General features: G+C 48.0%; 2 protein-coding genes across 3 annotated transcripts; both read right to left on the bottom strand.

Moving 5' to 3' along the window:
- Positions 1-15,653: 15,653 nt before the first annotated feature.
- Positions 15,654-19,060, bottom strand: LOC119322394 (nuclear transcription factor Y subunit C-4-like). Of its 2 annotated transcripts, XM_037595892.1 has the most exons (3): positions 18,842-19,023; positions 17,164-17,220; positions 15,654-16,782 (listed from the first exon to the last, which is right to left on the bottom strand). In XM_037595892.1, the coding sequence occupies exon 3, from the start codon at positions 16,740-16,742 to the stop codon at positions 15,972-15,974; it is 771 nt and encodes a 256-aa protein (XP_037451789.1). In that variant the 5' UTR covers positions 16,743-16,782; positions 17,164-17,220; positions 18,842-19,023; the 3' UTR covers positions 15,654-15,971. The 2 variants fall into 2 exon arrangements, with proteins under 2 accessions (XP_037451789.1, XP_037451788.1); XM_037595891.1 differs by lacking the exon at positions 17,164-17,220 and having other exon boundaries at positions 18,842-19,060.
- Positions 19,061-20,784: 1,724 nt separating this feature from the next.
- On the bottom strand, positions 20,785-21,682 carry LOC119322395. The gene has a single exon (XM_037595893.1). The coding sequence runs from the start codon at positions 21,665-21,667 to the stop codon at positions 21,050-21,052; it is 618 nt and encodes a 205-aa protein (XP_037451790.1). The 5' UTR covers positions 21,668-21,682; the 3' UTR covers positions 20,785-21,049.
- Positions 21,683-24,155: the final 2,473 nt, after the last annotated feature.

Below are 24,155 nucleotides of genomic sequence, written 5' to 3'. Positions count from 1 at the left end.
GGCACCCATCTTTCTTTCAGTACTGCTTTCCACCCTTAGTCAAGTGGTCAGGTGGAACGGGTCAACCAAATTCTCGAAGAGATGCTTAGAGCTTGCGTTATCTCATTCGGTGTGGATTGGGAGAAATGTCTTTCCTTCGCCGAGTTTGCTTATAACAATAGCTATCAATCCAGTCTCAAGAAAGCTCCTTTTGAGATTCTCTATGGACGAAGATGTCGAACACCCTTGAACTGGTCAGAAACCGGTGAAAGACAATTCTTTGGACCGGACATGATCCAGGAGGCAGAAGAGCAAGTTCGCATCATTCGTGAGAACTTGAAAACAGCCTAGTCTCGTCAAAAGAGCTAGTATGATCATCATCATAAGGATATGACTTACGAAATTGGTGGCAAGGCTTACCTTCAGGTTACTCCTCTAAAGGGTACCCATCGTTTCGGTATCAAGGGCAAGTTGGCTCCTCGTTACATTGGTCCTTTTCGCATTCTCGCAAAACTAGGAGAGGTTGCCTGCCAGTTGGAACTACCCCCACATCTTTCCAGAGTTCATGATGTCTTCCACGTCTCTCAACTCAGGCGTTGCTTCTCGGATCCCATCCGCGGAGTGGACCACGAAATGCTTGATCTCCAAGATAACCTCACCTACCGAGAGTATCCGATTCGCATTCTTGATCAAGCAGAGCGTGTTACCCGACGTCAGAACATCAAGTTTCTCAAGGTTCAGTGGTCTCATCATTTCGAGAGAGAAGCTACTTGGGAGCAAGAAGATCGTCTTCGACTGGAGTACCCCAGCTTCTTTCCATCGACCCCTGAATCTCGGGACGAGATTCTTTCAAGTGGGGGCGAGTTGTCACATCCCTGGTTCTGGTATGACCTAGACTAGCTAGTCATGTGTGCATCATGTTTAAATTTCATTTAAATTTGAAATGGGGGTTTGTGAAAGCCTCAGAAATCTTTTTGAAAATGATCAAGGTAAAAATTGCTTCAATTTGGCCCAAGAAAATGTTCCTGTTTTCCTCTAAAAATATTGGCCAGAGGTAAAATTCCAACCAATATTTTTGGGAGCTCAGAAGTATTTATTTTTGGCCATTTGAGTTAATCCAGTAAATATTTGCATAGGATATATATATATATATATGTTATATATATTATATATGTCCAATAATACTGATTTTTACTGTGGGGCTTTGGAATAATCCAATTAGTTCCTACAATAATTTTCAGAAGAAAATAAATTGGTTTAGTATTTTACTAAATCAGAAACAAATGTAAGAAAATAGAAAACAAAATGGAAAACTTACCTGGCGCTTACCTGCAGCCCGTCTGGCCTGCAACTGTGCAGCCTGGCCTGGCCCAGCGGCCCAGCAGGCCGGCCTAGCTAACTCGCGACGCCAGTTGTCGTCCTCCTGGCACCAGGAGGACAATATGCACGCGCTCACCGCCCGTGCACATGCGCGCCACCTCCTGCCTGCCTGCCAGGCGCCCTCCTCGTTGCCCTGGATCGCCTAGACGACGCCACGCGACCCCCAGGCCTTTCTCACTCTCCCCCGTCCTCCTCCCCGCCTTTGTCGCCCTCACCCACGACAGCCGAGCGCTGCCGTCGCTGCAGCTCCCCGCCGTCCCCTCGCACCTCTGTCGTGTCCCAGAGCTCCGCCTTCTCACGCTGAATCCCTCCGCCGAGCCACACAAGCCGGAGCGCCCCGTGGAGTCGTCGTCGTCACCATCTTCATCTACGGCCGCCGTGGATCCCCATCGCCGCCTCGACGCGTCCCCGAGCTCGCCGTCAAGCCCGTTGAGCCCGCTGTGAGCTCCTGCTTTGTTTCCCCCTCCCCGTTCCTCCGTTCCCGTGCCGTAGCCTCGTTCCCCACAATGGCCGTAGCACCTCGCTGCCGTCCATGTTGCCGCCGACGCGCTAGCCACCGTAGCTCGCGCCCGCGCATGTCAACGTGCTCAGCAGCCTCCCAGCAAGCCAACGTCGTTGCTCGCAGCCCCTGCCGTGCACCGCAGCGCTACGCGCGCACTTGACCGAACTCCGGCCACCGCCTCGAGCTCGTTTCTGGCGACCTCCGGCATCCCCGCAGCCTCCCGCTTGCTTCAAACGACGCGGACGAGCTCTAGCTTCTCGTTCGTGGTCTCCGCCGCCCGAATGGACGCCGGAGGTCGAATCCCGTGCCCCTCCGCCGCGTTCGGCCTCGTCGGCGGCTAAACGCCGGTGGGGTTGACCGTTTTGACCTCGCCGGGCCGTCAGGTGGACCCATGGGTCAGGTGATTAGCTTAGGGCTAATCACAATTAACAAACCCCCCTGACACGGACCAGTAGGCCCAGCGCCACTAATCCTGCAATTAGGATAAACTAACCCCCCCTGTTTAACCCCGTGTCACTGGCGTGTGGACCCCACACATCAGATTTGACCTGGTCAGCTCCGTTGACCTGCTGACACAGTGCTGACGCAGTTATTCATTTTCTGGTTTTAAAATAAATCAGGAAAATCTAGAAAATGATATAAACTTCAAAAATTCATAGAAATTCAACCGTAGCTCGAATTGAAATAATTTATATATGAAAATTTATCAAAAAAATGCAATCTGTCCATCTGTACTAGTTTCATGCATGAAAAACCAACTTATACGTACTATATAAGTGAAAACATGTAGATGGCATTTATAAAGACTTAACTTGGAGTTGCATTTGAATTCTTGGTTCAAATGGACTTCAACCAAATAAATGCTAGTTGCATTTGCTCAAACAGCATCACATATTCATGCCATGATCATGCATCATTTTGTTGCATATGCTTGTGTTTTGATTGCCGACACCGTTCCTTCCCGATAGGTCCTGCTCCGGAGAGTGTTCCAAAGTACCTGTCTAAGGAGCAGTGCCCCCCTATTGATCTACCAGGCAAGCAAACCCCCTTGTTCATTCCGATACAATCCTACTCTCTCACTCCTGCTCTCCGTTATTGCATTAGGACAACAATGATTCAATTGCTACTTTGTGATGTGGTAGTTGAACCCATTCCTCTGCATGACCTATCATTGCCACAGTAAATAGTTGAAACCCACTAGCATGTGTAGGAGTTGATTGAAGCCATTGTTGTGTTCCTACCATGCCATGCCTGCTATTGCTTAGAGTGTGTCAGGCCTGATTCATTGGGAATGAATTGGAGTGCAGTGCTACGTTCTGATGCTGAGAGTGAAGCGTGTGAACACGATTTGGTAAAGGTAGCGGTGAGAGGCCATGTAGGAGTACATGGTGGGTTGTCTCACTGGAACCGTCCTTAAGCACTGAGTTCTATGTATGTTGTCCAATGACTCGATACTACCACACATTGGGTTCCGGTAACTCGACCCCTCTCGACTTATTAACCAACCTGATCTCGGTCCAGGAGTTGGAAATAGTTTCTGGTGTTTGTAGGTAGTGTTAGTAGTCTACCAAGTGGCACCCGGCCAGGTGGGCTTGGGACAGACTAGGCACAAGTGGCACGGTGTACCAAGCGTAGATCCATCCGGTGAGGTGGGCTTGGGAACCTAGCACACATCATTTGGGGCCGTGAGTGAAACCACGGGCGGATCTCCTTACGGATGGAACTCGAATAGGCGATGAACCTGGACTAGAGTCTTGTGTGGTTAGTTAGGTCATGGCCGACACCCTCGCTAGGCTTTCGCTTGAAGGTTGCCAAGATACATGACGTGTACATGGCAGTAAGTGGTGAGAGCGTGTGTGAAGAAGTACACCCCTACAGGGTTAACATGATCTATTCGAATAGCCTGGTCCGCAGTTATGGACTTCTTGGATGCTTATGTGGTACATAGACAACTTGAAGTGGATACCCTAAAATTCTCAAGACAAGTGTGAGTGCTATGGATGGCCTTCTCATAGGGAGACGGGGATGAATCCATAGTAGTGTATTGTGTGGTGATTAGTAGACTCGTGTGCGCCATCTCACCTCAAAGAAGTTTCTCGTAGTCGTAGAACAAGATAGCCACTGAGTCAAAGCTGGCTAGCTGCAACTAAACCCCACATTACCTTCTTGATACAAATGCATGTATGATAGGATCTGAGGTAAGTCTTGCTGAGTACCTTTGTACTCATGTTGCTTTATTTATGTTTTTGTAGCGGAGACTTCGGTCTTACTAGTTTCCATGGACTTCCACAAGTAGCTTGTACCTCAGCTACGATCTTGATCGGATGTTGTAGATAGTCAGGCTCTTCAGCCTTTTTCATTTGTAGATGTCTGTACCCAGACATGTAATGCTTCCGCTTGTTGCTTGTATGCTCTGAATGTTGGGTCATGTGACCCCTGTTTGTAGTAAATGCTATGATGGCTCCTTTGAGCCTATACCTATATGAGTTGTTGAGTTATGTTGTGATGCCATGTTGTACAACACATACTTGCATGTTATGCGTACATGTAATGTGTATCGCTATGTGTGGGATCTGACTATCTAGTCATTTATCCTTAGTAGCCTCTCTTATCGAGAAATGTCTCCTAGTGCTTCCACTGATCCCTGGTAACTTGCTACTGCTCAAGAACACTTAGGCTGGCCGGCATGTGTCCTTCTTCGTTCCTGTGTCTGTCTCTTCAGGGAAATGTCACGTGGTGTCTATCGGAGTCTTGTTAGCCTGCTACAGCCCGGATTCTCCGGAGTCCTGCTAGCCCAGCTGCTACAGCCCGGATTCACTCGCTGATGACCGACACGTTCGTTGCTGGGTAATGTATGTTTGTCCCTATAAGTTAGTGCCACTTTGGGTTCACGACTAGCCATGTCAGCCCGGGTTCTTTGTCCTATGGATGCTAGCAACACTATCATATACGTGTGCCAAAAGGCGCAAACGGTCCTGGGCATGGTAAGGCGACACCCGTGGGAATACCGTGCGTGACAAAGTGATATGAGGTGTTACATGCTAGATTGGTGTGGCATAGAATCGGGGTCCTAACAATATCAATATTGTCGTGGAATTAACACGTCAGATGTCCTCATGAAAGGACTTAGTCGTGGAGCCATCGCAACGTGCTAGCTTGAAGGGGTTAAACCGGACAAGGGACACGGGAGTTTTATACTAGTTCAGCCCCTTCGATGAAGGTAAAAGCCTACGTCTAGTTGTGATGGGATTAATTGGGTTTCGATGACCAGGGAGCAAATACGCTTGCCTGAGTCTCGAGTTGTTGTCTGTTGTCCTTGAACCGCCGCCGGGTTGTCCCTTTATATACATAGGTTGACGCCCGCCCGGTTTACAGAGCCCCGAAGCTAACTCATACAAAGTGTCCGGTTCGGTCTCTCCTTCCCTAACTTATATTACAAGTTACATAGGCATGACGGTTTACCACTATGGGCCCTAATCTGCCTTTGGGCTTCGGGCCCCTAAGCTTCATTTAATAACTTCGCCATCTTCTGGATCTTCATGGGCTTCAGCATAGTCGAGGGTGAACCGGGTCCTCCTGGCCGGTTTACACTCAGTAGCTATATCCCCAACATTAGGCCCCAGTTTGATTTGAACATGTTCATGTCAATCTTCAATAACTTCAAAGATATATTGTAAACGTCCTCTTGTATTTTCGTAAACCGACAGATCTCCTTCTCCTGTAAATTTTGTTAAACCGCCATGACGTCATCTTCTAGACATAGCAACGGTCCATCATGACATCATCTCTGTATAAAAAGATTAAAAAGATTCCCCTCACTTAATGGTCATCCCCAAAATCAAGGCGACAGGCGTGCCCACTCTGCCGCTTCAGGCTCCTCGATTCTCGCGCTTGCCATTTATCCTTTCCTCTATAAATAAAGCCCGAGGGCCCTTTTCTCTTTTTCTCCTTCCGTGCCTTCTTCTTCCTTGCGACGCCCCAGTTTTGATGCTCCGCCGCCGCCCGTGACCCTTGAGAGCTTCATCAACACAGGCCGCTGCATCAGCCTGAAACGGACCAGAGCTCGTTGAATCCTTCCGCAGTAGATCTGCACCGGTGAGTTTCCTCCTTGCTGCATCGTTAGATCTATGCTAGGGTTCATGCGTTCATCTGTACAGTTCTTTGTTCTTCGTCCTCAACTCTTAGCTTTTCCTTCTGCTGTGGTTACTTTGATCCAATAACTGTGTAGATCTTGTGCGGTAGTTATTCCGCATCCATTTTTTGATATTAGCCGATCTTCCCTTTCTTCTGTAGAGTACACGACCTTCCCTGTTCTGCTTCAACGCCACTTATAAGTCGCAGTAATTTTTCTTTACTGAGGCGTGGTAGATCCAAATAAATTTGATCATTGTGTGAAAACTGTTTTTGTGACACTTAGCAGATTTTTTGAATCCTGGCCCTTCTGCCTATGGGCGGTTTAACCTGTGACAACCAATCCGCCATATATCATTAGCCCTCTCTTAAACCGCCAACTGAACTTGCATGGCAATTCTCCGGTTTAACAACTGAATAGTACACTTAAACCGTTAATTTGTAAACCGGGTCTGTTTTTCCTTTCAGTTCCCCTTCCGAGATGACTAAACAATTCTCTGCTTGCAATTGGGTTCCGTCCCGGATCACGGAGACACAAATCAACGGATACGTCACCACTGGCGCTTTAGCCTCAAAAAGGGTCCTTCATTGGCGAGTTCCGGACTCTGAATGTCCACCTGAACCTCAAGATGGAGAAGTGATTGTATTTATGCAACACTTGGATCGGGGATTTAGCCCGCTCGGATCAAAAAATTTCCGGGATGTCCTCGCAAGTTTCCAACTCCATCCACAAGATATTGGACCGAACTCTGTGTCCAATATATGCAACTTTCAAGTATTCTGCGAAGTCTACCTTCAAGAAGAGCCATCAGTGGAGTTGTTCCGGGATTTCTTTCATCTGAACCGCCGTACAGAATTCTCGGATGGTCCTAACATAGAGCTTGGTGGCGTTTCAATTGAGAAAAGGAAAGAAGTTGACTTCCCGCATGCAAAACATCATAGCCATCCTAAAGATTGGAACCAAACTTGGTTTTATTGCCGGAACACTGCCCCTGATGGAGAGAATCCTTTGCCGGGTTAACGCCCTCACCGGCTTAGCAACGGTCACCCATTACCTTCATGCTTAACCGCCGCAGAACGGAAGAACTTTGCACCTCAACTCGCCAAGCTCTGGGCTCTCATGGCCAACGGTTTGACTGGCATTGATCTTGTCAGCTGCTGGGTTTCTTGGGGCATTTTGCCTTTAAGCCGCCGCCCCGGATTGATGCATGAATATACTGGCAACATCAAAGACCCTCAACGATATCATGAAGTAGTAATGACCGATCTTGAAGTTATTGAATCTGTGAAGAAAATGCTTGATGAATCGATCTCTACATGCAGCCAAACCGGGTTGCCACCTTTTTGCGTCTCCAATAAACCGCTAGCAGTAAAGTTCATCTTAAACTTACTGATTTGCCTCCGCATTAACTATATACTAACCTTTTCTTGCCTTTATTTCACAGGCTAACAGCTCCTTCTGGAAACGGACTAAACCGGCCAGGGCTCCTCGTGCAAAGAGCAAGGTCATCAAGAAAGCTGCCAAGAAGAAAACCACCAAGTCTTCTGATCCGCCAGAAGATGAGGAATCAGACGCAGAGGTAGAACTTGACTCACTTGGTTCCTTTTTCGTACATCTTATTGACAATGACTATTCTCAGGGTGACGCTGAGGCCAGCCACGCAGACCATGTTGAGGTAATCATTCTTTCTTCCGATTCAGATCTTGTACCGGTTCAAAGAGTTCGTCGTACAGTCCGGAAAGTAAAACAATCTCACCCCCTTGGTCATTTGGATCCAAAATTTTCTTTGAAGACACAGCAAGTTGAAGAGCGTCGCACAACCCGGCATAGTGGTCAGCAAAACACTTCGTCCGGTTTAGCAGATACATCAACCCGGAAACGTCGTCCAGAGGTGACTTGTTCTCCTGAAAAACTTTATCCTTTGAAGGGTTTCTTCCGATGCCCACTCAATCCGTCTGACCCGAATTATCAGGCATCTTCCAACTCGTATGGCAGTTCATTAACCACTCAGCTGCCTCCCCTCAAGACCATCGCTAGGTAAGTACTTTATTCCTCAACTTGTTTCTTCATGTGTCTGTTTATCATATTCTAACCTTTGATATTGTAGTGCCAAGGCCCGATTAAGTAAGAAAGCCAAGACCAGCGACCCTACTGATGATGTTGATCCGGAGAAGACCCTAGAGAATGATGGCGAAAATCCTGAGATTGCCATAGACAGCTCTGCTCCGCAAAACCCAGGCGCTGATGCTAACCCGCCAGAAGTTGAACCAGATGTCCAGGTTGATACATCACATCCTCATGCCCCTCCAAGTCCAACTGTTGAGCAGTGGAATTCAACTGCTGATCCGCCAAGCCCAGTTAACAGACCACCGAGCCCGGCTGCTAAAGCGCCAAGCCCTGTTAAGAATGTCAATCCCTCAAGCCTGGCCAAAGATGATGATGTTGTTGTTACTGGCACTGCATATACCGCCCCGTGTAATCTGGTTGCCCTATCAAAGCACACTGCCAAGGATGAATTTGCTGCTATGAGCCAGGGGAAGGGGAAGACCGATTTGTCAGCCTATGTTGATCTTTCTGCTCAAGACCTTCACTCCGGTTTCTTGAACCGGCTTTACACCAGCCGGGATTATGAAGCCGGTTTGGTAAATCTGATGAAGGAGCACTATGAGGTAAACAGTTTGATTTTTTGCTCTGTACCTTCATTACATTGTAGCCCCCAAGGGCCGGTTTGTCTTTTAGAAAGTCAAACCAGGTCTTTTATATTCCGTACTGTACTTTTTTTATTTTCCTTGTGTATTGTTTGAGCAAACATACATTAGCCCCCAAGTGCCATGATTAAAACTTGTATTAATTCGTGGGACTTCAACAATTAGTAGGAAAAAATGATTCACATTAGCCCCCAAGTGCCAAGTGTATAACTAGTTATATGCTTGGGACTTTCAAAGATATTGACACATTCTTCTGACTATTGCAGACTGAGATAAATCAACAAGTCTCTCAAATTGCGGATCTTCAAGAGAATCTTAAATCCCAACAAGCAGAAACCACCAAGGCAAAAGATGAATTAAAAACCGCCTTAACCACCATGGAGCAGCTCAAAGAGTGGTTCAAGTCTGAAAGGGCCAACTGGGACACTGAAAAAGCTGGATTGCTGAAGCGGGCGGAAGATGCTGAATCAGCTCTTAAACCGGTGGCGGAAGAACTTAGTGGATTGAAGCGCCAAGTTAACGCCATGACTTCTGCAATATTTGGTAAGTATCTTTTGCCAAGGCTTTGTAACTGTCTAGCTTTGAAATTTCTCCGGTTTAACATGAAATTCTTAAAGCGCTATAGGTAGCCGCATTGCTCATCTGGGTTCTGATATGCGGAAGAAACTAAAGGCCGCCTATACACTGATTGAACAGCCCTACAACACACACAAACTTGCTTTTAGATCCCAACAGTGTGTTCGTTGGTTATAGCATTCGCCACAGAGGGTATAAATGTCTTCATCTGCCCACAGCCCGTGTTTACATCTCTCGTGATGTCACGTTTGATGAGATTTTTTTTCCTTTTGCCAGCCGTTCTGCCTCCCCCATACCACCTCGAGTTGCAGAACATACCATCCTGTTATTTCTGCATGACCACATGAATTATGGCATATCTGCTTCGTCTACTAACCTGGATGCAAGATCTACCCCAGCGCAGACGATCCCAGGTGCAACAGCGCCTGCCTCCCAGGAGGATCCTGGCACAAGATCCGGAGCGGATCCGGCCTCGGATCGCGCGGCACCTGCCGACAGCGACGCAGCCCCCCCTGCGCCAGGCGAGCGCGGGGCGCCGCCCCGCTCGTTGGCCCATGTGGCGGCCTCGGATGGCCCGGTCGCCTCTCCACCCGCCCCGTCCCCTCAATGGCGGGGCCCATCTCTGGCCCGATTCCCTCCAACCCCGACCAGCCACAGGCTGTCATCCACGTGCCCCCTCGCCAGCCGGTGGGCGAACCTCTTTCCGCGACAGGCTCACCAGCATCGTCTAGATCCTCCTCGGGATCGCCGACGGATCCATCTGCTGGGCCTGCAGGCGTCACGGGATCCCAGGGTGATCTGATTCCCTCCTCAGTTGCCTGCGCCCCCGGATCTTCTGTGCCTGGATCTACTGCACCTTCTGCCCATGCAATGGTGACACACACATGTGATCATACTCGCAAAGTCTTGCACCGTACGGATGGTACCATCAACTATGATCCATCTCGACGTGCGTTTTTGGTCTCCAGGGAACCCACTGATCATCGTGAGGCCATGGCATCTCCTGCTTGGCGTGCTGCTATGCAGTTCGAGCTTGATGCACTCCATCACAATGGCACATGGACCTTGGTTCCACCACCATCTCATGCCAATGTGATCGACTGCAAATGGGTTTTCAAGGTCAAGTACAAGGCTGATGGCTCTGTTGATCGCCACAAGGCTCGTCTTGTTGCGAAAGGGTTCAAGCAACGGTATGGTCGCGCTTATGATGATACGTTCAGTCCGGTTGTCAAACATGTTACTGTTCACCTGGTTCTTTCCATTCTGTCTCTCGAGATTGGTGTCTGCGACAGTTGGATGTTCAGAATGCATTCCTTCATGGAGTTCTTCAGGAACAGGTGTATATGCGACAACCTCCCGGAATTGTGGATCCTGCGGCTCCTCGATATCTGTGTAAGCTCAGGAAAGCTATCTATGGACTCAAACAGACCCCTAGAGCCTGGTATTCTTGGTTAAGCTCTCGGCTTCTCCAACTTGGTTTCTTGGCATCTAAGGCAGACACTTCTCTGTTTGTCTTTCATCGTGACAATGTCACCATGTTCATGCTTGTTTATGTGGATGACATCATTGTGGCCAGCTCATCGCCTAGTGCAACAACCAAGTTACTTCCTGCTCTTCATGCCACGTTTGCTCTCAAGGATCTTGGTCCCTTGCATTTCTTTCTTGGGGTTGAGGTGAAGTCGTCGCCACGGGGGATTGTGCTCTCTCAATAGAAGTACATTGGCGACATTCTTCACGTGCTAACATGGAGAGTTGTAAGGTTTCCACTACTCACATGTCCTCGAGTGAGAAAATTAGCAAGGATAGCGGGAACCTCTCTCTCAGGATGACAGTACTAAATATCGCAGCTTGGTTGGAGCACTCAAGTATCTGACGTTGACCAGGCCGGATATTTCTTGTGTTGTGAATCGTGTTTGTCAGTTCCTTCATGCCCCGACAACTGCTCACTTCTCGGCAGCTAAAAGGATCTTGAGGTACTTGAAGTACAGAAAGTCACCTTCCATGGTGTTGAGTTGCTTCTCTGATGCGGACTGGGCCGGGTGCAATGATGATCGCAGGTCTATAGGAGGATTTGATGTTTTCCTTGGTCCCAATCTTGTCTCTTGGAGCTCTAGAAAGCAGGCCACAGTCTCTCGATCAAGCACGGAGTCTGAATATAAAGCCATTGCCAATGGTACGGCTGAGATAATTTGTATACAGTCAGTTCTTGGAGAACTTGGAATCTTTATGTCACGACCTCCAATCTTGTGGTGTGACAATTTGGGTGCCACTTATTTGTCTGCAAACCCAGTGTTTCATGCCAGAACCAAGCATATAGAGGTGGATGTCCACTTTGTTCAAGAAAGAGTTGCAGCCAAAGCATTGGATGTTTGGTTCATCTCTTCCAAGGAACAAGTTGCTGACATATTCACCAAACCACTAGATGAGGTGCCATTTGTCTCTAATAGATACAATCTGAATCTTCGTGAGGGAAGTTCAGATTGAGAGGGGATGTTAAACTGTATATTGTTGTGATCTAGAAGTCTGTTATTATCTGTACTTATCTCCTGTAACAACTTGTGTAATCTGTGCCCTAGTTGCACCCATATATACATCCCAAGGCCACCGTACTGAGTGCACCGATCCAATCTACTTTGGGAAACGTTTACAGCCGGTGCGTCGGCCAAAATGCTCGGCCGGTCGCATGCCAGCCTCCCGATAGTCCACAATTGTGTGTGGCGCACGCTTGCGCAAAAGCCCAACCAACCCTTTTTTATTGGCCCGCAACCACTTCTTATCCATCCAGGCACTTTTCCTCGTCTCCCCAGCATGGCCTTCGTCTTCCTTGTGCTCTCCCGCAAGCAGCTCGCGCTCCTCCCCCATGGCTCTCGTCGGCCCTTGCTCCGCCCACCCTAGAGGACCCTCACCAAGCTGCTCTATCCCCAAGCACACGCACCCTTGTGCATCCTTACTCCATTCGTCGCCGGTGCTGGGCGGGAAACGACTGCGTGCAGTCATGGTCGTTAAAAACGACGAGCTCGGGCGACACTGGTTCAAATGACGTCGCGAGGGAGGGGTGTTTGCGACCGTTGATGTGAGATGCTGGAACCAGGCGACGAAGGAGCTGCGACCCGTGGCAGAATTTGCTACAACCAAATACGGCGAGGGTATGACCCGCGACGACGGCGACATAGTTTTTGCTGGAACCGTCATCAATTTTTGCTACTACCGATGTCTGCAATTGCTACCACTAGCGACAACATTTCCTACATCCTCCATGATGATGGTGCAACCCCGGCAGCAGCGACGACGGTTTCTTGCTGCAACCATTGTCAGTTTTTGCTACTACCGACGTTGTTGTTTGCTACATACTTCATAGCTTAGCTGCGACGTGTGACGATGGCGACAACGTTTTTGCTACAACTGCCGCTGGATTTTGCTACATCCATTCGTGGATTAGCTGCAACCCGCGACGAGCGGCGATGGTGTTTTGCTGCAACTGTGTTTCGGCTTTGCTACCACCGGTGAAGATTTGTGCTACATCCATGCATTTTGCTGGAACCATGGGCTGACAGAAAAACTGGAACTGTGAACACACAAGCTCCCCGGCGGTGACCACGACCAAACGGGGGTGTTGCAGCTGCGGCGTAAAAATGCCAGAATCGCGGCCCGCAGATGCTGGAAGCATCGACGATCGGTGCTACAAGCCTACAAGCAACATCGTCGATCGCGGAGGCAACGGAATTGCGACGGCTTCATCGCTCAGCTGCGGCCGACGACGAAGGTGGCTAGTTGCGATCTGCGAGGGCGGGTGCGGCGAGGCGCAACCTGATGCGAGGTCAACGGCCGGCGAGGGGCGGCCCGTGGTACGGGAGACAACTCCCAGGACGGGGGATTTTTTCGGGGGGGTCTCGTGTTCGTGGTGTTGGAGGATGAGGACGACGCGTGCGGGGCCAGCTGGCAAAATTGAGCGGTCAGGGATGTGCGGATCGGGCGGCTGGCATGCGACCGACCCAAATTTGGGCCGGTGCGCCGGCGCAGATTAGCGCCCATCTACTTTCCCTTCGTTTCACATCGGTCCGCCCCTTGATGAATGCACGAGATGGGGATTTTTTTTGGAAGGCTTCCCCCTAGGGTCATGGCGGAGGTAGTTCTGGCTTGCGTTCAACAAAAAGAGCTCGAGTCTACCTCAAGATTGGACAATTTTCCGGTCCCTTTCTTCTTCTGGCCGCTAGTCAAACAAGGTGTTTTACACCTTACCGATTTTATTCCCAGTAGAGTAAATCTACTTACCATTTATTTATTTTTGTCATATATATTACTCGTAATTTTAAAACAGTCACTCGAGGCCATTCACAATCTTTTTTTTAGCAGAAGAGGCCATTCACAATCGCTTACCAATTTCTAGTGCATTCTTAGTTCTGTTCATGGGTAAGGACTCGACCTCTGCTAGCTTGTCGTCATCCCATAACCTTGATAATTCAGGTGCAAGAAACCAAACCAAGTAAAAAAAAAAAACTGCCATCCCTCTTTTCCTACTTGTTGAGATCTCAAAGGCTGTTACAGGCCTACTGACAACCAAATATATAACTCCTCGCAAAAAAAAAACCAAATATATAACAACAGTAGGTGAAGTTGCTATGCTTATGAACAATGCATGAACACGAGTAATTTATAAGCAGCAAAATGGAAATGCATATACTCCAAATTAAGCACATAGATTCAACAGCCACAATAATTCCTGTCCCAGGGTATTCCTCAAACTGGGAGCGGACAGGCAGTTCTCCTTCACACACATGCATGGATTCCACCACAAAGAAAGGAACCAACCTGTTTTTCATGCTCCAGAGAGTAGGTGGTCTTCATGCCCTGGTCTGGTGACTGCCAAAACGGAAGGCAGGATTCTTGCGAGGCAGGCGGCATGATGACTGGTAAATGAGGCAAACAAACAGAGGCAATGACAGCAGCCTCCACCAATCGATTCTTACAAGTCTCTCAACAGGCAGGCATTTGGAATATTGGATTAGATGGAAACTAGGACGAAAATGAAGGCATTTGGAATATTGGATTAGATAGAAAATGTGTAAGCATGCTAGTTAGTTTTTAGATCGTCGCACTTCCAGAAGTAAATGTTGGTAAGTCAGCCTTCTCACCAACATTCACACACGCATGAGATCCAAAAGCTGTTCACATATCTCACGCCTATCATAGAGTGATATCTATATACAGGACTCAGGAGGGTAGCTAGGGTTTCCATTTATGATGCGCTGATGGAGATAAGAAACCGCCTCGTTGCATCATGTGATGGAGTGCTAGTGTAGGTTTCCGTGGAATCAAAGGGCTTTGGACTTGTGGTGAGATGGTTTAGCAAGGAAGCTTATGCCATAAAATGCAGTAGCATCTCAGTTGCAACAACCACCACTGCTTTACAGCAATGACAGAGGCAGAGCGATTGCCAACAAGTGATAAGAAAGATGGGACCATCTTTTCTTCTTTTTTTCGCATACGAGAGAATGTGATGAAACCAAGCAGTAGACATGTTTCTTAATTTTGGGTGCAAAATATGATATGGCTGGCTCTCATAAATTCAGTCTAACTAGTAGCTCCAACAGTTGAACAGACAAGCTCAAGAACATCGTCAGCTTGTCAGGTGCGCAGCTCAAGCCACGACTACACATACAATCTGCCCTCCATTATGCAAACTCGCACGTTCCCATTCCATTTGCTTCAAAGCATATCTAGTATGTGTTGTTAGGGACAGTGATACATGGACTTCAATTAAGGTTTCAGATTACTATCAGGCTGCTGCTTATGTGCTATTGATAGTGTGTGATCCATATCTTACCTTTGGGAAAGGGAAAGCAAAACAGGAGAACCTCGCAGACTCGGCCAACATTGCTAGCTTGTCGTTTGCCCTGACTTTGGTAGTTAAGGTGCAACCAACCAACCAAACCAAGTAAAAAATCTGCCATCTCTCTCTTTCTACTTGTTGGGATCTCAAAGGCTGTTACAGGCCTACTGGCAACCAAATATATAACAACAGTAGGTGAAGTTGCTATGAACAAGAATCTGTATTTGTTGTTCAAAAGAAGGGTGACTATGTATGCATTTTTGAACCCAATTAAATAGGCAGCGAAGTGGAAATGCATATACTCCAAATTAAGCACACAGATTCAACAGCTACACTGGAAAGCACAATAATTCATGTCCCCCGTTATTCCTCAAACAGGGAGCAGAGACAGACAGTTCTATCTTCCACACAAGGAACCAACCTGTTTTTCATGCTCCAAAGTGTAGGCGGTCTTCATGCCCTGGTGTGGTGACTGCCAAATCGGAAGGCAGGATTCTTGCGAGGCAGGCAGCATCATGACTGGTAAATGAGGCAAACAAACAGGAGTGACATCAGCCTGCACCGATCGATTCTTACAAGGCTCTCCACAAGGCGGGCATTTGGAATATTTGATTAGATAGAAACTAGGGCAAAAACGAAGGTACTGTTTACTAAATCAGTTTCAAATCACCTAACAAATCACAATCTTTTTTTTCCTACCGCCGGTAGCATACCAGCGTCGAAGCTACCATTAGGAACCCCCCCTAAGACCTAACCATGAGTAACTGTTCCGGCCAACGATGACGGAAATAAATTAACACAAGCCTGAGTTTATAGGCATCAAGTTCAGGATCATGTCATGGCTTCATTGCATCAATCTCTTGGCTAGTTTGAGGGAGACTGCTGCTGCTCTTCAGGAGCCTCCTCGGCCTGTTGCCCTTGAGGCTGCTGCCACGCATATGCCACTGGGTGACCCTGCTGACCACCATACATCATTCCTACTCCGGGTACCTGCTGTGCTGGCACATAGTAATAAGGAGGATAGGCATCAGCCGGTGCCCCTAGAGCAGCAGGTGGCAAGCCCACCCTCGGAAGCCCAAGGCCTTCCTCCTTCATGTCATCCCTGGGAATGATGTCCACCAAGAAGTCGTAGATGTCAGTCCTGGTAATGGCAGCCGCAATGTCATTCTTCTGCAAGGTCCGGCGCTTGTTCTCCTCAGTGTGCATCCATGACCTAAGTGTCAACTCTAAGATAAACACCTCGCATGCCTTTGCAAAGACAACAGGAGCTTCTGCGGAGATCATCCGGACATCCTCGTCAGCCTTCATTATCTTTTTTATCCTTGCCAGTGGTAAGGTGTGGTTCTTGAAGTCAGTTGCCTGCTCAATCTCTTCCATTTGAGTAGCCCAGAACTCACGAAGTTGCTGCTGCTGCTGTTGCTGCAGTTGTTGGTGAAATTGCTGGGCTTGTTGGTAAACCAGTTGGTGTTGAGCACTGAGTTGAGCTGGATTAGCTGGGAATGGCACTGCTGGCTGCGAGCCAGGAGGAATGGCGGCAGGCATGGCTGGAGCTGGATAGGCAGCAGGAGGAGGATATGCTTGTGACCCAGCAGTGGCCACACCCACGACAGGCTCAGGCTGCGAGGATGGCTCCATGTGAGATCTTGTTCGTGCAAAGCCAAATATCTTCCAGTCACTGCGCAAAACAATTAAAGGTATTCAACTGTTAATTTTCATCTAGATTAGTTAGAAAGATCAGAACAAGTTTACAAGATTGGAAATTCATAAATGTATCGTAGATGAATGGGAATTCCATCTTATAATGTGAACGAAGGAATCAAAGCAATCGAACTCAATATTTAATCTTAAAGGTCCATTGCAGCATTCAGAACACAAAAAGATTCTCGTTACACATGAAAAGGTGAAATTAAAAGGATTAAACGGAAAAGTATCATCAGAACACAAGCAGCAGCAGAAATGAAATCTAACAGACTATGTAAATAAAAATCACAAGTTCCCATCAACCTTATCCCTAATATGTGTGATAAGAATCTTCATAATGCAACTATCAATTGACCTCAATATTTCATCACTGAAGGTTGACCGCAGTATTCCGAACAGAGAAAGATTGTCGCTACACATAAAGCAACTGAAATTAAAAGGATTAAAGGCAAAAGTATCATCAGAACACAAACAGCAACGGAAATAAAATCAAACAGACAATGTCAATCAAAATCACAACTTTCCATCAACCTTGGTTATGTGTGATAGGAAGGAAAAGTTTCCTTCGCACTACCACAATCCATAATTTGTAAGTGTACTTTTGCATAACCAATCAATCCCTGCTAATATTGGTTAAGGAGTAACAAACACAGAAGAGTCCAATATTTGGACTACTTTAACAAAGCAAGTTAGATGGATCGGCACTAATCATAGAGAGTTCAGAGCTTCAGATCATCCATGTCTGAGGATTTTCAGTGCAAGCAGGTTCTGTAGATCACACAGAAAAGGCACGTAAACCTACACCTTCAGTTAGGACTTGGGAATCTACAGAAAGGGTGGTATGTATAGCTATATATTCCTCCTAAATTAGCAAGGCAGTATCATGTACTTGCATAAACCAAGAGCTTTGAATTAAGTCAATATCACACCTTGTAAAGTTCAGCTAAAGTTAAAAGTGGAGTGGCGTGTAAAAGAAGGACTTCTTTATTTCCTGATGGCACAGCTTACTTTTACAAACTTTGATGATGTGAAGGACAAAGTTTATTTAATTAAACCTACTACATCACCAAGTTTGTCACATATATCCAAGACGCCAAATGACTTACGCTGTCTTCTTATCCTCACTTTTCACTATCAGTTGAAAATGATTTATCGTGTTCTCCCAAGTAAGCTAAAGGCAGGTAACAACTGCCTTAATAGGATGTCTTAGAACATCTAGCAATTGGGCAGCTTCAGACGATTCACGCATTTGACGTGGGCAAAGGAGACCTGGGGTCTGTCGTGTCACCATGACATACGGACACGGCAGGGCATATATCGATACCTTCCAAAAATCAGACTGAGAAACGTATGCAACCAAAAATATCAACAATACGTTGGCATAATCAATGCGTCATACACGTGGAGGGGTCGACTCCACGCCAATACTAATTTATAGAAGGTTGAGCTTTCGTGGAGCCAATCCCAACTAAGCCTACTACACAGCGGAATTTGTCTCTATCGCAATCTCACTGGATTGGCGCTGAAGATAAACAGAACGGCGGAAGCGCACACTGTAAATCTCTGAACTCTCATTTTGCTTTAGTGGAAAATCACGCTGGCAACCGAATTTGATGCATACATCCAATTCGTTAGCCCTTACATGTACGAGAATCAAGGCTGTCACACAACCAGTTACACATACCTATGAAATCTACCTAACAGAAAACATAACTGAACTAGGTTAATTATGGATCACTCGGGCGCATGCAGTGGGACAGTGCCCTGGTGATGGGCCGATGGTTACGGAAGAATTATGACACTCTTCCGTCCAAGAAGACGCATAAACACCACCAATTTCACAACCGAAACCATCGCCGAATCGCGCTTACCCTACGAATTCAGCAAACGAGAAGCCACCGACGGATCGCAAACACGACATGCGCGAAACGGGGAAGAAAATTCCGGATCAATCTAGGCAGGCGCGCATGCGGGAATTGAACGGGATCACGCCCCGCGGTTAAAAAAGGTGGGGAGGGGGGAAAGTTTGTTACCGAGAACCGCCGGATCTCCGGTACGGGGACGGGAGGACGTAGAAGATGGCGGTGGAGGCGGTGAGGCGGCGGCGAGTAGGGCGGTGTTGGTGACGGCGGAGGGGTCCCTGTCTCGCTGCTCCGCTGGTGGATTCTCGGAAGCCCTCGGCGGAGGCGGAGAGAGAGAGACAGAGAGTCGCCCTCGGTCAAGGACGAAGAGAAGAGTCAAGGGAGAGACTACTGCAGCAGGCAGGGGCTTTTATGGGTCGTGGGCCGTCTGGGCCTTGATGGTGTAGCAGTGAAGCTAGATTTATCCGGCCCATGTATCTGCATGGGCTGGGCCCAATTTTCATTTTTGGAAGGAAAACACTGCTTGTTTCCTTTTCTCTCGATTCCTATCTTGCTCTCATAAAATCCGTATCATCAAGAAAAGTCGGTAAGAATCTTCAAAAAAAAAAAGGTAAGAGGTTCAAAAAAAAGTCTGTAAGAGAATATATCACTAAGCTGCAATTCTGTTTGCCCAGTTTCGCAAAAGAAAAACAGTTCTCTTTGCCCAGAAAATGTAGAAAGAAACTAGCAAGACAAATCATCTGCATTTATGTAGTACAGCCACTAGGTACAGCCACTAGGTAAGGGCACTATAATGTGGATGGGGGCGACTATACTTGCATGCTCTGCCAAAACCCACCCGAGGAAACCGTGGAACATCTCTTCTTCACGTGCCCTTTTGCCCAACAATGCTGGAGTAGGATTGGTCTGATGTGGCCAGGGGGGACCAACAGGCTTGCCATTTTGCATGGTGGTAGAGAAGACTGGCGTCGGCCGCTTTTCATGGACATCTTCTTGCTTGCTGCTTGGAGCCTGTGGATGGAAAGGAACAACCAACATTTCAGGAGGATCCCGCATTCGTTTGGGGCATGGTTAGCTAGATTTAAACATTTGCTGGGTTTGGTGACCCACAACTGTCCGGAGAAGGTTCATCCTTTCCTCTCTGATTTCATTGTTAGTTTGGGCAGCTAGCTTTGTATCAATCATGGCCGGGGGGGCCTAAAACCCCTTTGTAACACAAATGTAACTATTCTGTTGTGAGTAATACAAAGTCAGTGGGAGCCTCTCCCACTGTCATCAATTCCTCAAAAAAAATATAAGAATAGATGTAAAAATACCTAACTTTTCCATTTCCAAGGCCCCAAAACCTCTCTTCAACAGATAATGTAGATGAAAATTTATATTTTCGCCTTCCAAAGATGTAAACTACGACACCTTATGATGCAAATTTGCACTTCCTTCATCTGGAGATGTAAAACTGGCGGCCGCGTGCCGACCATCAGTTGGCTTTCATTTCATTTCCCTCCCCCTGTTCCTCTTCCTCCTAGTCTGTAAAACATTTTTTACATCTTCAAATTTGCATCTTGTATTGAAGATGCTCTAATGAAGCACCGAAGCAGGAGCGTCTGCTCAACACACACATCCCAGTGAAAGTAAAAACAGCACCGGAATCCTGTAAAATCCCTGACCGGGATGCATTGGGTCCAGTGGCCGGAATGCGTCCCATCAGCCTGGGTAAGCATCAGATCCGAGGATTCCTGAGGGTGACAGGGCGCACCATAATGCCGTCATGGTCGGTCTCGCCGGCCATGGCAGATTGGCAGGCATCTTCTCCTCCTCCGACTCCGCCCCCACCACCACCCCGAAGCAGCCGGTGCGGTGGTGGTGACGGCGACAGATCACGGACGGGACTGCGGAGCCGTGAATTCCATTTCCAGGGCCAATAATGGCGCCACCACCACCCCCGACCGTCGCCCATTCCGTTCCCACCCAGTGCCAGCCATGGCGATGGCGTCACCGCCGGCAAGTACCACCGCATTCATGGCGCCTATCGGTCCTATACGTCCTCCCTGCCCATCGGCATCTGCCGCTGCAATTATAGTACTCTCGACCCTATCCTCGGCAGCTCAGAATCAGAAATCTGAAACGGTCCTCGAGAATCCGACCGAGCATGGCATGGCATGGCACAGCTCGATCGACCCAGCAATGGCGTTCTTCTCACATACAGTACATAGAGTACTACGGTATTAATTTACAAGCATCGTCTTCTCCCGACCGAACTTTCCCCTACAGAAAAGTTTTCTTTAATCAAACTAAATGAAGCTGCTGCCTTTCCACTCCAGAGGTTGAGGAAAAGAGAACCCGAGGAGAGAGAAAGGGAAGCTACTGTCGCCGGGACGGCTAATGGCTGGCGGCGGTTGGCCGGCTGGCGACGACGAGGCCGTTCGGCGCGGGGACGACGGCCGCGACGGCGGTTGAGGACGAGGTGGCGCTGCCTGGCGCGAGCACGAAGCGGGAGGAGAAGGTGTAGCTGTAGTAGAGGCTGGCCGCGTCCGCGTCCGGGTCCGGGTCGCCGAAGCCGCTCTGGTCGAAGTTGCGCGCGTAGCTCAGCGGGTCGTACTGGCAGCCCCGGAGCGCCGCGGCCGCCGACGAAGACGACGACGCCGCCGCCGGCCTGGCCGCGCACAGCGCCTGCCTCCCCTGCCGCCGCAGCCGCCGGACGAGACGCCCGAGCCCGCACCCGCCGCCGCAGCACCGCCGGGCCGCCGGGCCGACGATGCCGCCTCCACCGCCGCCGCGCCGGCAGGTCGACGTAGCACCCGCGCCGCTGCCGCCTTCTACCATCGCCGCCTCCCCCGTCTGTGTCCTCGCCTCTCCGCGGCGCCGCGTGCGCGACCGTGTGTCCAGTGCAGTGTGGCTGTGGGACTTGTGCCGAGCGCGGCGCGTGTGTGGGTTGTTGGTAGGTAGACGTGTCCGTGACCGTGATTTATAAAGGTCCAGCTGTGGCCGCCAACCCATTCGCGCAAACCCGTTGGCGAACTGAGGCGATCCGGCCACGGAGCAGTGCAGTCTCCGTGAGTATTTTGGTGTCAAGCTGGGGAGGATGAGACCCGTGCACTCACATCGGGGGAGGGAAGATTCTATCTTTTCTTTTTCTTTTCTTAGCAAAGAAGATATTTCATTTTTCTTTTCTTAGGAAAGAAGATATTTTCTTTTCCTAGAAGTAGAAGGCCTTTTTCTTTTTCATACATACCTTGTTCGCCCGGATGCCCATGCCGTTCGATGGGTGCTGATGACTTGCAGCACTGCCTCTTCAAATGTCGTCGCGTGAAAGAAGTGTGGCCTCAGCAGGGACTTCTAGATGTCATTCAAAGAGCAACTGGCGAGGACAGACCAGGATCAGTCACTATGAAGATTTTTCAAAGTTTGATGTTGTTTCGAATGGACTACCTGTGGCCGAACTGGGTGTTGTGGCGGCGTGGTACCTTTGGTGGCAACGACGATAACTTGTTAAAGGAATCATGATTCAAAACCCCGAGAAAACAACACTGTCTATTCGCATGCTAGCTACAGATTACATCAGGATCGATGTCTCCAAAGCTCCCGGCTCTGAAGAAAGAATATATGTGGAAAAAACCGTCTCATGGATTGATCTGGAGCTTTCGGTACTGTTGTTCGTGATGAACGGGGTGACGTTCTAACATAAGTGACTTGGTTTCTTCCGCATATCCGAGATGTTTATTCAGTGGAGCTCATGGCAATTAGAAATGGAATATACTTACTGGCAAAATTTGGGGTGCAACAATGTGAAGATTGAATCTGATTGCTCGTGGTGGAGGCAATTCAGCAAATGGACTCTTATCCAGGACCCGGCGTTGCATTGGTCTCTAAATGCAAGCAGTTGGCAATGAACTTGGCCAAAATATCATTTAAACATTGTTTCCGGGAAGCTAATCAGATAGCAGATGAGCTAGCTAAGCATTATTTTACTGCTAGAATTTCGGGTTCTTGAGATGATGTAATCCCTAACTTTTAGTTGTACACGACATGACCATCATATGAGAAATAAAGTCTATTTGCTGTAAAAAAAAGGCATTTTCTCTTCCAACAAGTAGAAGGCAAAGACGATATATTAGAAATGTCCGTTTTCTAAAAAGCAGCAAATAAAATGCCATGTTGTATATCAATGATGTCTTCCTCACGTAATCTTTGGTGGCAGTGGCATGTAATGAGCAAATATCCATGCCGCCTCTAGATCTCCAAAACATCCTTGGAGACAGATAACAGTCTTGAGGCACGGGACGGAAAGTTGCATGTTGGAACCAGGAGAAATCAATGACAAGGAAGTAAGGTTGAAATCATCATCCTATAGAAAAGGACGGCGAAGGGCCCTAGACAACCACCATGATCCGATCAGACAGAACTGAAATGCCTTACCTCCTCTAAATCTTCGAAACATCCTCGGAGCCAGATAACGGTGTTGTTGCATAAGGCGGGAAGTTGTCAGCCAGAGCAAGAAGAAATCAACGACAATGAAGATAAGGATAAGATCACCATCCTAGAGAAGATGATGATGAAGGGGCCTAGACAATCATCATCATCCGACCAAAGAGAACAAAATGCCTTACCTCCACTAGATCTCTGGAACAACCTCAGAACCACTCCCAGTGAAAAAATCTCCATAATTCATAGCAACAGTAAAGAAATCCCTTTCTTCATCACCTACATGGACATTGCAAATTGAAATGATCAGATAATGTGTAAAATTCAGTTAATTTGCAATGATTGGTTTGCATTGCAAAATTGCAAAATTCAGTTAGCATGGTCAAGTTCAGTTAGCAAGACCACTTAGCATGTGCAAAGACAGTTCAACAAAGTTAAGTTCAGTTAATACAATATTGTTCACACATTCAGTTAGCACATCGACGGTGACCCAGCCAAAAGGGGTCCCTCGCCATGTCGGTTCCCGGCCTGGCGGGTCAGGTTGAGGACCCCTAGGTCGGTTACGTCTTGGGCCACATTGGCGGCCCTTAGCTAATTATACGAGGATTCCGGAGACTTGGAGGACAATCAGCAGATACCAGCGCCGCGGAGGACTCTATCTCCACCGATGTAACCGACTAGAATCTGTAACCCTAGCCCCCCCGGTATGCTATATAAGTCAAGGGCTGGGCTCGTCAATATGCATTCCCTTGGTACTTTACATGTACTTTGTATAAACCCCAACACAATACATAAGAGTAAGAGTAGGATATTATCTCTCCTCGAGAGCCCAAACCTGGGAAAAACCTTGCCCCTATTACCATCGGGCCAAATCGCCTAGGTAAGATACCCTACCGCGGGATCTATAGAATCTAGCTCTGACACACTTACATTTAGTTAATTGAACATGGGCAATTGACTTATATGATTCACATCTAGCTATATGATATAACCTTAGAAGCACGTGTTTACCTATCCTACCATTTAGAATCCTCTACTTTAGTCACAAACCGCGTGTGCCACT

The sequence above is a fragment of the Triticum dicoccoides genome, chromosome 6B, assembly GCF_002162155.2.
Source record: "Triticum dicoccoides isolate Atlit2015 ecotype Zavitan chromosome 6B, WEW_v2.0, whole genome shotgun sequence".
Lineage (NCBI taxonomy): Eukaryota > Viridiplantae > Streptophyta > Magnoliopsida > Poales > Poaceae > Triticum > Triticum dicoccoides.
The sequence above is the reverse complement of the archived record's forward strand: the minus strand, read 5'-3'. Positions and strand labels throughout refer to the sequence as shown.